The following is a 16,534-nucleotide window of genomic DNA, read 5'->3' as shown; positions in this document are numbered from 1 at the left end:
CTTGCCCCAGTCACACAGTTAGCCACGGCCCTGATCCGGGTTTACCGACAGTCTAAACAGGCTGTTTCCACCACCCCGTGCAGCCTCCACTAAGTAAAGGCAAACACCACAAAGCCACACTTCTAGTCACGGACCTCGGAGTCCCTGGAGGAAGGACAGGGTCAATGGAAGTTTTGCAAAAGCACAGAGTTTGGGGAAAATATGGAAAAAAAAGAGAAACCAATTGCATTTTTGCAAAAGGGAACTTTTAGCCTCAGTCCTGGATTCTTGGCTTCACTACAAGTCCATTGTAAATACATTTTTCTTACAGAGGATGTGAAGGTATTGGGCTGTCCCACACCAGGAAGAAAGCTGAAGTGGGGGTACCTACCGCCTTCAAACTCTGTCTGGCAGTTCCCCGAGGTATCATTCAGGCTCTCCTCCTCGTTGATGATGATGTTCTCAATGTCCTTCATTGTTAAGTGGTCCCGGAAGGCGTGATAGAGGATGTGCTTCAACTCTTCCAGAGTTATCCTTTGCATGTCGAACTGTGGAGATAAAGAGGAGTGAGAGGGTCTTGGGCACATGGGGGTGAGAACTCTGCTTGGGGCATTACCCACAAGCCCCAAAGCCTTCAAGCTCCTTTATGGAAACCTGTCCCAGCTTTTCAGAACATCAGATGAGCAGTTTTCCATCATGCTCAGCTCCAACCATACTTGTGAACTTGCAATAACTTATTGGGAATACAGTGCATGCAGCATATCCCCCTCCACTGAGACTCTTGGAGGAAAAAAATGCCACCTGCCAGTTTGGTTTCCTACTCATCCGGCCATCTGCTGTCACCCCTTGTATACTTGGGAGTAGTGTCACACTCCAGACAATGCATATGTCTCTAAAAAGTTTATGATCTCTTAAGAAGCCCCCAATTCCCATCTTGGTTTAAGTATGTATCTCATTGTAACACTAGAAAATGCAAGCTCAAAGCTGTGTTTATGAGGAGGAGCAGCAAAGGGGAGGGGGAGCATCCCAGATACATTTTTCCCCTCCCGGTGACAGCATTGTGTCTCCCCACTGCGTTTATTTCTACCAGGCTCAGTCATGTCACCTTCTTGGCCCGTGACATGTGAGGAGAAGTCACACCTCCAGTTGAAAGCTTTAAGAGCCATTGTGTGGTTCTACCATTCATCCTTTTCCCTCTGCCATGAGAACAGCATGCCCTATGTAGGGGCTGTTCCTTCTGTCTGGGTCCCAGAATGAGGAGAAAGTGGAAAATTCCTGCAGCTATCCCATAAAAAGAAAATCATGTAAGAAATGCCCTTTTTGTTATTAGCCATAGAGACTTTGGACCTCTTCGCTACCATAGCACAGTGTGCTTTAAGTCAACAATACAGAAATTAGTACATAGAAATGACAGGCTACCATTATACAAATTCTAAAATATGATGTATGGCTTCCAGGGTCAGGCAGTAGGAAATAAGAAAACTGTTATTGGAGGTTAGAAAGATAATAACCCTTCATATGCAGTAGCAAAACATTTGGTAAAATTGTTGCTTGTGGTAACTTGCAGAACAGATATGCATTGAAGGACTTTGTGGCTTTGGAGGGAAAGTTTGGGGAACAGCAGCTGTGGCTGCGTCTGACAGGGTGCTGCAAGAAAGAGATGAGCTCAGAAAAGAGCTGATTAGTTGGCAAGCCAGAATGGAGACAACTTGGAAAGTCCTGGACTTGCAGGAAAGAAAGTAGGTGTTTCTCATCTCCAACTAGGCAGAGATAAAAATGAGAAATACTTTAACAATGCAAGCCTATTAAAACAACCCAGCCCTGACCATTGTGGTTCAGTTGGTTGGGCATCATCCCACAAAGTAAAAGGTCCGTGGGCTCGATTCCCAGCTGGGAACATGCCTGGGTTGTGGGTTCAGACCCCAGTTGGGATCATACAAGAGGCAACTGATTGATGTTTCTCTCCCTCTCTTCCTCACTCCCTTCTCCTCTCTCTAAAAATAAATAAATAAAATCTTTAACAAAGTCAAAGTGTCCTTTGTTACAATCTCTGAATGTGTTAGGTGACTCTCTCAGGAAGCTAGCTATTAAGTCCAGAAAGAAGTTTGTCTCAAAAATAATTGTGGACATGGCTATTAGCACAAACCAATTGGAATCAAATAGATAAAAAGATGACTAAGTTTTTGAGAGAGATGTACTGGCCAAGAGCCAGCAGCCTGGGATTAAACGAGTCAATGACTCTATAATCTTTGGGCTCCCAACCTTCTACAGGCATATGCCCTTATGAGGAGAAGCTACACAGACCCCAAGAGGGACATATTTTCCAATGCCCTCATTAGATGAGTACACAGGAGTGGAAAAGCCTGGATCCCCCAAATGGTGAAGCTGGGAATTATGCTTCGAATCATGTAATGAAATCAAGAGCAATTTCCAGGATGTAGAACTAGGGCTTAATTAAAAAATATCCTTCACCCCCAAGTCTGTCCAACAGAATTTCAGAATTACTCTGAGTCTTAGACTCCTATGTATCTCTCAACTTTTAAAACGTGTCTCCACGGAAGCCATACCCAGATTTACTGTATCTCGTGAGATTCTCAATCTCGAGTCTTACATTGTCATTGGATGGGACTTTTAGGATGTTTCCCTTGGGGAGGGCATAAGTATATTTTGTGGCTGAAGGGAAGGAAGTAAATACTTATGGGCAAGAGCGTGGTCTGTGATAGGTTATATTATTCCAATTATTTGTTTCCCCTCCCTGCAAGAGAATTATATCTCCCTGCCCATTGACCTTAGGCTTTGGCCAATAAAGTGAGGAAAGTCTCAAAAGCCATTGTGTATTCTGCCATCTCTCTCTCTCTCCTTCTCTCTCTTCCCCACCCCCTCACTCTTTTCTGCCACAAAAACATGTACACCAAATAGGGGCTTCTCCTTCCTCCTGGGTCCTGGAATGAATACAATGTAGAACTAACCCATGAAAGGCATGTAAAGTTGAGTGAGAAATAAACCCTTGTTTTTTTGCCACTAAGACTTGGGGATTTCTGCAGTATAACTTAGCCAAGAATGAATACGAAAATCAATGTTTTAAGTTAGGCTGGATCATGATAAAAGAAAGTTTTAGACATTTTTTCCTGGCTTTATTTGTAAAGTGATTCCTTTAAGTATACCCCTTTTTCTAAAAAATTTAATTGGGTTACTGAAGCTTGCTGGACATCCAAATGACTCAAGTTCATAGCTATTTCTAGGGCTAAAAGCAACTGAAGGGGAGTGTGTAAAGTGAATTTGTTTCTGCATCCCAGTTTATTGAATATAAAAGTAAAATTTGAGTTGCATTCAGAATTGTGCCTCAGATTTGACAGGGGAAACTGTGGTTGTCAGCTGGGTGCAGGGAGAAGGCTGGCAAAGTGCATAGTGTGGGTGATGCACCTCCCAGATGAGAAGACAGGCACCACCACCCGCCCTCCCCGCCACGGTCAGAGAAGAAGAGAGACAAAATCAGAGAGACTCCGAAAATGAGTAAGCATTCCCTAGAAGACCGGTCCAAGGACTGGAGTGCCTGGGAAACCTCTAAGCAGCTGAGAGTTTGCTAAATTCAGAAAGTGAGGGAAAAGAATTGGCCAGGGGCTATGGGAAGGGCAGGACAAGTGGAAATTCCAGAAATGTCTTGTTTTCCTTTTACTTAACTATCGGGGTCACATTTTCGGAAACTAATATTTAAACAAAATTAGTTGAGTAGAATTCTATGTCAGCATAGATTTGTCTTTTACAAATTTAAAAGAAATCACTATAAAACATGGATGTAGTGCCAACAAGGAATTTCTTTCATTATTATCAGTCCATTTAGCTTTTCAATTTTTCTTGAGTCAATTTTGGAATTTTGTATTTTTTTCAGAAAACTAGTCAAAATTTTTTCATTATTATTAGCATGTGACTATGCACAGTAGTATGAAAAATTTTAATTTCTCTTAATACTTCTTACATCCCATTTTTTATTTATAAATCCTGCGTGTTTTTCTTTCCTCTAGGTTTTATTTTTATTGTTTTATTGTGTTTTTAGTGAATCCAGTTTAAAGAATGCAGGCCATACATCTCTTATTTTTAGGAACCAAAGGAGTTTTCCATTATGGTTGGACCTCTGTAGGGTCAATTACACAAATATACTTATCTTTATTAATTCTGTTATATAACCTTATAATTATAATCTGTATCTTCTATAACTTTATTTCTTTTGGATGACTTCATTTGTCAAAGACTATGCGTAACATATCGGAGCCTGTGAAGGGAGTTGTATCTCCGTACGTTTTCTTGTAGTCTTCATATTTCTTAATGAGTCCTAATATTTTTAAAACATTTTTTAAAAATTATGGTTCTGATGTTTTTAAAAATATTTTGAAATTGTTTTAATGAAAAAGCAACTTTAAAAATAAATTTAAATGGCTACTCTTTGGTGCCAAAAGACTGAGTCCCTACTGCGTTTGCGGCAGTGTTTGGCGACTTTATGCCAGGTACTGAGATGGAGGCATGGAGGTGGGCCGGACCCCAGGAACAGTGGTCCCAATAGCAAAAGACAAGCCGGGGAGTGGTTTTAATTCAGTTCGATGCACCCTGCGGCAGGTGAAGCACAGGATGGTGGGGAAATCCCTGGGGAAGAAGGGTCAGGTCCTAGAAGGCTCCCTGGAACACAGGCATGCAACCTAAGGCTTAAAGGAAAAAGAGCCCTAGCCAGGGAGCTTGGTTGGTTTGAGTGTCGGCCCCATACACCGAAGTTGTGGGCTTGATCTCTGGGCAGGGCAATACGAGAATCAACCAATGAATGCATGGATAAGTGGAACACCAAACTGATGTTTCTCTTTTTCTCTCTCCCTCTCTCTAAAATGAATCATTCAATAATTTTTTTAAAAAAAGGAAAATGAATTTGCCAGCTGAGTGGGGTGGAGATGAAGGAGAGGGTGGGGAAAAGAGGTGAAAAGGGCTGCCAGGAGAGGAAATGCCATGCCAAAGCCCAGGGGGTGAATGGCCACACACTGAGTCCTGGGGACTGGGCGCAGTAGGAGGTGTTAGGAGAATGTGGTCACAGCTGTGCGTAGGGTGCTAATCAATACAGGCCTGTATGCCATGGTGACGAGCTTGGTTGCTTTTTCTGTTTGTTTGGTTTTTTGCTTTTTGTCTGTTTTTACATTTTTTATCATGGTAAATACACATAGCATGAAGCTTACCATTATATCCATTTTTAAGTGTGCAGTTCAGCAGCATTAGGTCCATTCACAGTGCTGTGCAGCTACCACCACCACCATCTCCAGAACTGTTTGCATTTTCCCCAACCGAAACTCGGGACCCATTGAACACTATTTCCGCATTCCTCCCTCCCCCAAACCCTAGGCAACCACCATGCTACTTTGTACAGAAAGTTAAACACGAAGTTGACTGCTCCGGGTACCTTGTGTAAGTGAAACCATACAGTATTGGTCCTTCTGGGACTGGCTGGTTCACTTAGCATAACATCTTCAATGTTCATCCATGGGGTAGCATGCTGCAGACTTTTATTCCTTTTTAAGGCTGAACACTGTTCCCTTGTACATCTATGCCACATTGCTCATCTCTTTGCCCATCCACGCACACTCAGGCTGCTTCCACCTTGCAGGTACGGTGAACGACGCTGCTATGAGCACAGATGAAACAATGCCTGCTCATGTCCCTGCTTGCAGGGTTTTATTTATTTATTTATTTTTTGTATATACCCAGGAGTAGAATTGCTGAATCATATGGGTAATTCTGTGTTTAATTTTTGAGGAATAAAGTTTAGTTTTGTCTTTTGGGTAAAACAAAGTACCACTGACCAATTCCCATCACAGAAATCACTTCAACAGGTTTGAGCATGAGAAAAGTTCCCGTTTGCTGGTACAGGGGCAGGATAACCAGATGGCCTATGGAAACACCAGGTTTAGAAACCACGATGGGATACGGGGACAAGAGACAATTCAAGAGCCTGTAGGGGAGAGGTTGACAAGACTTGATGAGTCATTGTTGTGGAATGTGAAGGAGAATGAGCCAGTTAGGGTGACACCTGGGCTTTATGTTTAGCTGAATGGTAACAGTGGGAAAAAGAGGCTTAGAGAGAAAGGCAACAAGTTAAATTTTGGATGTGTGCATTGGAGATGCCAGAGGGACAGCCCAATAGAACAGCCCAGAAGGCAACAAGATATACAGACATGGGCTAATGTTTCAGATTTGGAAGTCGTCTGCATACAGATGGCAATGGAAGTCATCAGAAAGGCTGGCAATCTCAGGAAGTGTGAAAATGCCCAGGAAATGCACCGGGAGGACATCAAGGTGAACTGGTGGGCAGCCTCCATTACAGAATGGGCAGGGTGTATGTGGTACTGTGACTTATAATAAATATATACTTGGGCTTTCTGCTCATGGTTCCTGGCTCACAGCTGCTAAAACCCTTGGAATTTCCTAAGTGATAAGTGCAATGGGAACATCTTTTGTTATAATATTTGGTTTCTTATCCTCAGCTCCTGAAATCGCTTCAGAGCAGTACATGAGTATGTTGTTATTCATAATAAGCCCCTTTCGATCCCAACTCAGTTTATGTTAATAGGTGGCCTTCAGAAAGCCCCTAAAGAGGAGGCTGCTGAACAGAGGGTTGAACTTTCAGTCTCATCCCCTGACTTCCTGGGAGAGGAGAGGGGCTGCAGACTGACTTGAGTCACCAATGGCAACTGATTTAATCCATCATACCTGTGTAATGAAGTCTCCATAAAAACCCACAAAGGCCAGGTTCAAAGAGCTTCTAGGTTAGCGAACCAGAACACTTCTACGTGCCACCATGCCAGGCCCTAAACTCCGCAGGGACACGAGCTCCTTTGTTTGGGATCTCCCCCACATATTGCTTCATCTGGATGTTGATTTGTATCCTTTAATATCCTTTGTAATAAACCAGTAGTCTAGTGAGTAAACTGGTTTCCTGAGTTCTGTGGGTTGCTCTAGCAAATTAATTGAACCCAAGGAGAGGCTAGTGGGAACTTCTGATTTGCAGGCAGACCTCAGAAATATCGCAGGTTCTCTTCCAGACCACCACAAATAGAGCAAATATCACGCAAAAAAGCAAGTCTCACAAATGTTTTTGTTTCCTCAGTGCATATTAAAGTTATGTGTACACTATACTCTATTAAGTATACAATAACATTACATCAAAAAACCCAATGTAGTTAGCTTAATTAAAAATGGTTTATAGCTAAAAAATGCTAACCATCATCTGAGCCTTAAACCTCATGAACCAACCTCCGCTAGCTTTAAACTTTTCTCCTGCAGCTTCCTCACCTCTCTCAGCCTTCCTGGAATTGAAGAGAGTGAGGACCCTGCTCTGATTAGGCTTTGGCTTAAGAGAATGTTGTGGTTAGTTTGATCTTCTATCCAAACCACTAAAGCTTCCTCTCTATTAGCAATCAGCCTGTTTCACTGTCTTATCACATGTGTGTTAACTAGAGTAGTGCTTTTCATTTCCTTCAAGAACATTTCTTTTGCATTCACCACTTGGCTGTTTGCCACAGAGCCCTAGCTTTTGGCCTATCTCAGATTTCAACATGCCTTCCTCACTGTTTCATCATTTCTAGCTTTTAAAAAAGATTCTCATCCAAGGATATGTTTAATGATTTTAGAGCAAGAGGAAAGGGGTGGGGGGAGAGAAACATGGATGTGAGAGAGAAACATAGATGGGCTTCCTCTCACATGCACCCCGACAGGGGATGGAACCTGCAACTAGGTGTGTGGCCTGACCAGGAATTGAACACACAACCATTCGGGTTATGGGACAACGCTCCACCCAACTGAGCCACAGCGGCCAGGGCATTTCCAGCTTTTGATTTAAAGAGAGAGACATGCAACTCTTCTTTCACTTGAACATTTAGAAGCCATTTTAGGGTTATGAACTGGTCTAATTTAAATATCGTTGTGTCTCAGGGAGTAGAGAGGGCCCAGGAGAGGGACAGAGATGGCGGAAGGGCCCGTTGGTGCAGCAGTCAGAACACACACAATATTTATCAGTCAAGGCTGCCGTCACATGGTCACAGTGCACGGCATCCATGATGACTATAATAAAAATAATAAACAAAAGTTTGAAGTATTGTAAGAATTACCGACACATGACAGAAACAGGAAGCGAGCAAATGCTGTTGGAAGGGTGCCGACAGACTTGCTCAACACAGGGTGGCCACAAACTCAGGATTCGTAAAATAATGCAGTATCTGCGGATCACAATAAATGAAGCACAACAAAATGAGGTGTGCCTGTAGAGCCAGTCATTCAGAAGCACAGGTAACAGCCTGGACCTGCGACTGGCAACTGAGCTGAAGGGCAGTCTTGTGAAACTGAGGGCGTCTGGAATCTGATGCTTTCACAGAGTGGACAGTGTCAGAACTGAGTTGCGCTGCGGGGCCCCCAGCTGGTGGCGGGCAGAAACGCACACACTGGGATTGAGTGCAGCACCATGGGGTGCCTTTTATCAGTACACAGACTCGGTCATTAAAAATAGGGGCTTCTGTTTGGAAAAAAACTCTGGTTTTTTACATCATTATGACTATGCTTGTTTTCTTCCTGTGTGAAATTTCTGCTGTTTGTCTCCCCTTTGGTTTTTTAAACTGTCTGTGTTACATTAAACACATCTCTTTAAAAAGGTATATCTCTTATAAAGAGAATGAAGTTAGATTTAAAAAAAAATCTAATTGGGGATTTTTGGCCTTCCTGTGGTGGAATCTAATTACATTTTCATATATTGTTATAAACATGTTGGGCTGTACTTCTGTTATTTCATCTCCTGCTTTCCAGTCTTCAGCCTTCCTTATTTAAAACAAAACAAAACAAAACAAAATAAAACCTACTGTTGTCCTAGTTTTGATTATATTGGTGGATATCTTTCCATTTATCAAATGCATTACTTAAGCCATATTTTCTTATATTATCAAGTTCAAGAAATTAAATTGCATTTTCTCACCTTTCCTTGTGTGTGACAAGAAAATGTCTATCCCTCACTTTCCTGCCTCTTCCTGGACACGTGACAGTCTCAGTGAGTTTAATTTGAGATTCATTATAACATATTTTCTACTATCGGCACATTTTTCTAGAATGGTACTTAGCTTCTGCATTTAATTTTGTAACAGAATGTATAACAGCTACTGCTACTTCATTATACTTAATTGACTTCAATGCTCACTTCCGTTCTTCTACGACCATCCTAACCCAGTGCCTGAATTTCATCCAAAAATCTGCTGAAGAACTTTTCACAATAGTTTAATAATGAAGTGTATGTGAACGTTACATTGTCTGAGTTCTCATAATCTGGTAATCCTTTCCTCCCTTCTCCCAGGATGGGTGATTGGTTTGCTACCCCGTTCTCCACGAGCACCGATTTTCCTCTCGGTGCTCCGTTGGACCTTCTCCGGTTCCTTCTGCTGTTCAACGTGGGAGGGGCAAAGAGGTTGGAGGGTGGCTTCCGTTTTTACTTTGAAGATCGTTTCTTTTTTCATCCTGAACACTAGTAAGAATATTTCTTTTTCCATGGTATTAAAAAGATGTTTTGCATGCTATGTTAAGCAGTATGTTTTTGCATTAATCTTCCTGGAGGTTTTGTGTGTGTGTATGTGAGGGGTCTTTTCATATTCATATTCATACCCATATCATTTTCTGCCTCATGACGTTTCCTGGAAACCACTTGGATTATTGTCTTTCTCCTGTTCTGTCTAATAGGTTCCTTTCTCTGGAACACAGATCAGTCCTAATTAGATTTCTATTCCTGGTATCCATATTTTTCATCTTTTCTCTAATAATTTTCATCTCTTTGTCTTGTATTTCATATCACTAATTTTCTTGTATTGTTAATTCTGTTCCTACTGTCTCTAGTAAAGATGTTAATTCTACAGTCTCATACTGGTTCCTTCCACACACTTATTATTTTAGCCCGTTCCCTTTGTGCCCTAAACTGTTTATGGTTGTTGCTTTAAAAACATCCAAATCTTTTGCATTGCTTTTAAATATTAAAACATTAAAGAACATCCAACAGGCCTCTTCTGCAGTTCTCACCCGACTACTCACTCTTCAGAGCTATACCCCTCCCTGCATGTCTCTTCCTTGGGCTAGGCTATGGGGTCATTAATCCGCCTTTCCAGTTGCTGCTGTTAGGGTTTATGCATATGTGAATGAGAAGTGGGCAACCCAAATGCAGGGCTTGCAAAGGAGAGAGTGGCTGGGACATTCTCCACCCTTCGTGCACAGCTGGTTGAAGGTATTTGTGGAGCATCGGGAGCTGTGCACACCATGAGCTGGGTCTGCAGGTCCTCGGTGCTGCCTTGTGGATGCAGATGATCCCTTGCCGGGAAGCATGGTTCTCTGAAGGCGGGAAGGTTGCAGTTTACCCTGTTACTCTAGCACAGTGGTTCTGGAGCATGTTCCCTGGAGCAGCAGCACCTGGAAACTGGTCGGAAATGCAAGTTCTCCAACCCTACCCCAGACCTACTGACTCAGAGACTCTGGGGTGAGTCCCAGCCACCTGTATGACATGAACTCCCCAGGGCATTCCTCTGTTCACTCAGGTTTGCAAAAGAACATGAAGTTCTAGTACAGAAAGGAGACCCCTCTCCCAGTGCATGCTGCCCCCATGTGACTGTCCCCCATGGTGACAAAACTGTCCCAGGCCTTCCTAGGCTGGGATCTGTTCTCACCCTAGGCTGGGAATTAGTCTCCAAGTAGGCGCAGAGATAGAGGAGGTGACGGGACAGAGGACAGGCAGCACTGTGATGCTGACAAGCAAGGAAGATCATTCTCTCAGGATGCCCTCTGCTTTTCTCTTCTGGGCAGTCACCGTGTCCAGGAATTAGGTGCAAACAGGGGAGGTGAGCCAGAGGATTACTGCCTTTGCAGGGTCCTCTGCCTTGGTCTGGCTCCCAGGGAGGAGCAGGTAATACTGACTGCAAGCATCCTCTCTCAGTCCTCCTCCTTCCTCCAGGTCAGGGGCCTTTCTAGGGCTTCCCAGAAATCTAATCGCTCTTCCCACTGGTAGTTAATTTTGTCTGTTTATCAGCCTCTGCCAGCAGATGATGAGCCCTCTGAGGCCACGTACTGCCTCTGACAGGGTCTGACACAGAGCTGCCTCTGCTCCCCACCCCCAATCTGTGAGAGGGCCAGGAAAGGCCCTGTGAAAGGAGACTCGCCACATTCACATTCTCTACCATTTCAAGGTGGAAGAGCAGAGTAATTGAATGTGTTTTCCTGCTGCGAGAGGAACCTCAGGGTGCCTGAGTCTCCAGTCCGGACCAGAATTTTTGATAAGATGAAATGCGGCCGCAGGAAGGACGAGCTCCCGCTCTGCTGGGCACTGACTGTGTGAGGCCTTTGCCTCCAGGCCCAGGGCAGCCTCATGCAGAGACCTGCACGGCTGGGGGCCACATCTTCCATGCCCAGATTTTAGGTGAATCCAAACTCAATTCTACTTTGTCAGAAAGTGTGGAATTAATTTGTTGGCACAGGTCTTTCTCTGGGAAGAGGCATGGGCCAAATAAGCTCTGGAACCCTGTCCACCTCTGTTCTCTTCTCTGTCCATCTACAAAAGGCATCACCCACCAAGAGCAGATCAGTGGGTCAGAGCCACTCTGCCAGGGGTGGACCTGGTTACACTTTACGTGGCCATCTGGGCAGTCTGGACAGGATCCCACCCATGTGGAGGGGCGCTTTCATCCATTTCTCTAGATGTGGCATAAAACGCACATTTTCTAAGTGTGTCCCAGGCCCTACCGTGGCAAGATCACACAGGGCATTGGGTCTACAGAATTCCCTGCCTGTGCCTTCCCCACACCATGGGCCACACAGCCTCCTGTCTCTAATAAGCAGCCCCCCGAAGGGAATGTCCTGCCATCCTTGCCCGTGGTACCAGGATGTGAAGTACCAGTGACAGCAGCATAACCAGAGACTTCCAGAGTCCTTCCTGGCTCTAAGCCTTTCCCCACAGGAGGAATTAGTGAGAATGGAATGCAAGGCATTGTGAGACCCTCCTTGCCTGGCAAAGAAGCAGATTCATTGAGGCCTTGGGCAGGATGAGCAGGAAGGGGAAAGGAATGGGAGTTGGTAACAGTACTGAAAACAACAGGGAGTGCCAGCTGTGGTGACTCCATTTGGACTCCTGTATGTGTCCCCCACTTGGTGTGGGGACACAAGGACACAGAGAGAATGACCGTACTATGTTCTCTAGCCCTGCAAGGAATTAGTTCAAGTTAGCACAGGGATTGGGTAATAAATGTGGCTCAGCCTCTGCAAACTCCCCCTAGAATGCAGTGATGCTGCAGAAAAATTTGGAAACACACAATCACACCAGAATTGAGATTGAGCACCTATTTACTGCCACTGTCTGGGAGAAAATTTCCACTCACTGCAAAACGTACAGAGCAGACATCAGACGGAGCAGACCTGTGGCTCAGAATCCGTGACTGACATTGAAAAGCTTTGTCTCCTGGAAAAGATTCGCCGTTCAGAAGGAAAGCAAGTAGGCATTTTGACCTGCCTCACCTAACACTCAGGACAGGTGCCCGTCCCCCGTCTCTGCTCCTGAAGCAGCTCAGACCTCCTGGCCAGCTGCTCCTTCTGGTCCTCTCCAAAGGCTACTGACAACAGAGCAGCGTGGGTGTGATGCAGCCATGGCCCCTTTCTCAGACTGCCCACTCCATGTGTGTGGCCACTCTACTGGCCCTGATGCACATACTGACACCATGTGGCCACAGTCCAGGGTCACTTTGACTCTAAGTGGTCACAGAACCCAGGCCCCACGGAAGACATGTTTTACTACAGTGTGGGAAAGAAGGGGTGCTTTTCCATCTGAGAATGCCTTTCTAGAAGAAGGCCCGTAAACACAGAGAGCTTGGCCGGAGCTGGGCCCATGGATGGGTCCTCTGATTGCAGACTTGAGAAGGGATGTCCACCAGGGTTACCTTGTTTGGGTGCCAAATGCCTAGTTTCCAGCTAGACTGTCTGGTAGCAGGTGGAGGTGGGAAGGCTAGGTGTAGGGAGGGCTTTCTCTGGGCCAACTGTGGCCTCATTTAAGCCTCACAGAGGTTACTGCAATGAGGAGGTAGAGTCTACTTATGCCCATGTCAGAGATGAAGATGTTGGGGCTCAGAGGTTGAATGATGTAGCTGAAGACAAGCAGGAAGGGAGTAAGATGCATGATGTAGTACAAATGGTCCCTGCACGCTTATTCTGCTCCATCTGTGCAGGGACCGTTCACTGTGCTGCTTTAGTCTGAACTTGGATTCCAGGTGTGCACCTCACCCTCCCCGATGCTGCTGGAAGCACATGATGCCCATACTGTCCGGGGACAGGGAGAGGGCCACAGGCCAAGCCCAGACTTTGACCGCGGCTAGAATATTTATTTCTCCGTATGCTTTTCTTGCACTTACTCAACAAATACAAAGTGAGAACCCACTCAGTACGAGGCGCTGTTCTGGGAACTGGGAATATAGCAGAGAATGAGACAGAAAGTTCTCTGTCCTCCTGGACGGTATAGTTGTGGGAGACAAAGTGCACAGAGAAACAAGTGAGGCAGAATGACAGATGATGGGATATGTGTGGAGCAAATGGAGCCCGAAGGAGGCTGGGGTGTCCTTGGGGTGGGAGGGGAGGTGCAGGTTTAAATGAGCGTGTCAGGGAAGGTCTCACTGAGAAAGTGCCGTTTGGGCAGAGACATAGATAGGAGGTGAGGGCGGCTGGTGTGGATATTCGAGGGGAGGGCATTCCAGGCACAAGGAATGCTGAGTGCCCAGGTCACAAGGTGGGCACCTACTCGCTGATCTGGCAGAGGACAGGGAACGAGGCCTGGGCTGGGCGGGAGCAGAGGACACATGGTTCTCCAAGGATTATTTCTCACTAAGAATCAGGACAGTGTTTCTCTTTTTTCCTTCTTTAAGATTTTATTTATTTATTTTTAGAGAGAGGAGAAGGGAGGGAGAAAGAGGGAGAGAAACATCAATCTATTATTGCCTCTTGCACATGCCCAACCCAAGACCAGGCCTGCAACCCAGGCACGTGCCTTGATGGGAATCGAATGGGCAACCTTTTGCTTCACAGAATGAAGCTCCACCCACTGAGCCAGCCAGCCAGGCAGGGCAGTGTTTTTCCTTTTAATTTGGAGATGATAACTGCACTGCATGCATTGCCTAGAGGAAAACCGAAGGTATAGTTTCTGAGTGTAGGTCAAAGGACAGGCCCATTAGAGGCTCTCTGCTCCTGATTTCAATGGCCCTCATGATCAGCGTCTCTACTGAAATAAGAATTCACCTGTGCTCAGCCCTCCACCAGCTCATTCTGTCCCACTGGCATGTGGACCTACGAGAGCTCCAGAGAACCGTCATTTTTGCCCTCCTATAAGCGCGTGTTGTGGCGGGCTGAACGATGGCCCCAAAGGGGTCCACAGCCTAATCCTGGGAATTTGTAAAGCTGTTCCCTTTAGGGTAAAGGGGCTTTGCAGATGTAACTAAATTAAGGACTTTGAGATGGGGGAGATTGTCCTGGATTAGCTAGGTGGGCCCTAAATGCAAGCCTGGAACCTAAAAAGGAGAGGCAAAGTGGTGCAGGGAGCAGGGACATGGAGCGATGCACCTGCAGGTGGAGGAAGAGGCCTCAGGCAGTGGAATATAGACAGTTTAAGACGCCAGGAAGGGCAACCAGACAGATTCTCCCCTTGGGGGCCAGAAAGAGCACTGCCCCGTCGCCTTGATTTTAGCCACTGAAGCTGGTTCAGACTTCTGATCTCCAGGACTGTAAGAGAGTACAATTGTGGTGTTTTAAGCCACCAAGTTTGTGGTGATTTTTATAGCCACAATAACAATCTATTGCAGGTTTATGTTTGGCTTTTGTTTATTACATAAAGGCATGTTTGCCAAGAGCTCGCTGAAGTCAGGAAGAACGCATCTCGTCTTTGGGAGTTTGGGCGCAGGGTACACTGCAGTTTCTCGGGCGAGGGTAAATTGTGAACGTTCTCCTAAAGGGCCGGTTCCCGTGAGACGCAGGCAGAGGGTCCCAACAGAGAACCCACTCTGTTCTACCCCTGGGAGATGTCTGCAGAGTCCGTGGTGTTTGAGGATGTGGAAGTGGGAAAATGGGAAGCAAGCAGGAAGGCACAGGAAAAATATTCATGTCTTCACAGCAACTGTTGAGAATAAAAATCACATAAAAGTCCCCTTTGCACATTTCAAAGGATGTGCCAGCAGCCCCAAGTGGCTCATGTTGATAATGTGAAATGTCTTGTTAAAGCAAGCATGTGTGGCGGGTCTGACGCTGCAAGCGCAACGAAGGAGGAGGCAGGGAGGGTGTGTGTGTGTGTGTGTGTGTGTGTGGTGTCTAAGTTCTTAATGGGAATGAATTGAGAAAAGGTCCATGACCTTGGTTTCTGTTCGGACACCATCACATAGTTGCTGTGTGACCCAGTGAAAGTTACTAAACTTCTCTGTTCCACAGTTCTCTCCCATGAAAAACCAAGATAATGCCATTCACATCATTGGTTGCTCTGTGGATAAAGCTCTTTGTAGTCGAAAATGCAGTTCTTTGGACTTGATGCATTTTGCTTCCCTTCGTTTTGTTGTGGCCCACAGGTGACCGGTGCACATAGCTCATTCGGTTACTCATTGCAGAGGCATGTAACACTCGCCTTGCTTCCAAGCCTGGAGTTCTCCCACCACACTTCAGCTGGCAACTGCAGCAGTTCCAGAAAACGAGGTTCATCAGCCGAGTTCTTGGCATCCTCACGCAAATAAATGCAGAAAGGGGCTCAGAGTATTCGAGCAGGTGGTAGATGGAAACGTCCTGCGTGCAGGGACTTATCATCAAGACAGGTTCTGCCACTCACTAGCTGAGTGTCCTTAGGCAGGTCACTTAATAGCTCATAATTTGTTTCCTCGTCCCATTAATAGATACTAGTAATAATAAAAAGAATAAGAATAGTTATGCTGAGATAATAATAGAATAAATACTTGCCTCATTGACCTCATAAAGACTTTATATCAAATAAAATAAGAAATGTTAAATCTTTCTTATGAAAGAGCATGCCACGGTAACACCAATAGAAGACATAATTTCTATAGGCCTTTTAACGATATTTCATCAGGGCACTCGGGCTCGTGGTAACCGTCTCTACTGCAGGCTGGAGACTGAAGTTGGCTGACACATAACTCTGTCTGATAACAGTGAGGTGTAAGGTCCTCGTGGCTAAAGCACACCTGCTCTTTTCTCATTTAAAGACTGTCAGGTAAGCTTTCAGGATTCTCTTGACAGCTCCCATCTGGCATCTCACAAAGCACTAGGAGGAGATGTCATGGTGTGACTTGTCTCACTCTGGAGTGTTCCTTTTACCACACCCGTGACCTTCGATGAGCAATTCTCAGTGACTCTTCAGACAGAGAGGAAAGTCATTTCCGAAGGGGTGGGGGAGGAGGGAAAAGAGCAAAACAGCAGCAACCTGGAACTTTAGATAAGAAATGGATATGTACTTGGGTTGAACAAATGAACGGAGTTCGGATCC

General features: G+C 45.3%; 1 protein-coding gene across 5 annotated transcripts in view; it reads right to left on the bottom strand.

The window, feature by feature from the left end:
* The window catches only part of CALN1 (calneuron 1), a 480,999-nt gene that overhangs the window by 20,521 nt on the left and 443,944 nt on the right, over window positions 1-16,534 (bottom strand). For all 5 annotated transcript variants that reach the window (XM_053929788.1, XM_045204595.2, XM_045204596.2 and 2 more), the window contains one exon: window positions 371-527. In XM_053929788.1, coding sequence (XP_053785763.1) covers window positions 371-527 — 157 coding nt within the window. The remainder of the gene's footprint in view (window positions 1-370; window positions 528-16,534) is intronic.

This window comes from Desmodus rotundus, chromosome 1 (assembly GCF_022682495.2).
Source record: "Desmodus rotundus isolate HL8 chromosome 1, HLdesRot8A.1, whole genome shotgun sequence".
NCBI classification, from domain to species: Eukaryota; Metazoa; Chordata; class Mammalia; order Chiroptera; family Phyllostomidae; genus Desmodus; species Desmodus rotundus.
Note: the sequence above shows the minus strand (reverse complement) of the source record. Positions and strands in the feature narration are given on the sequence as shown.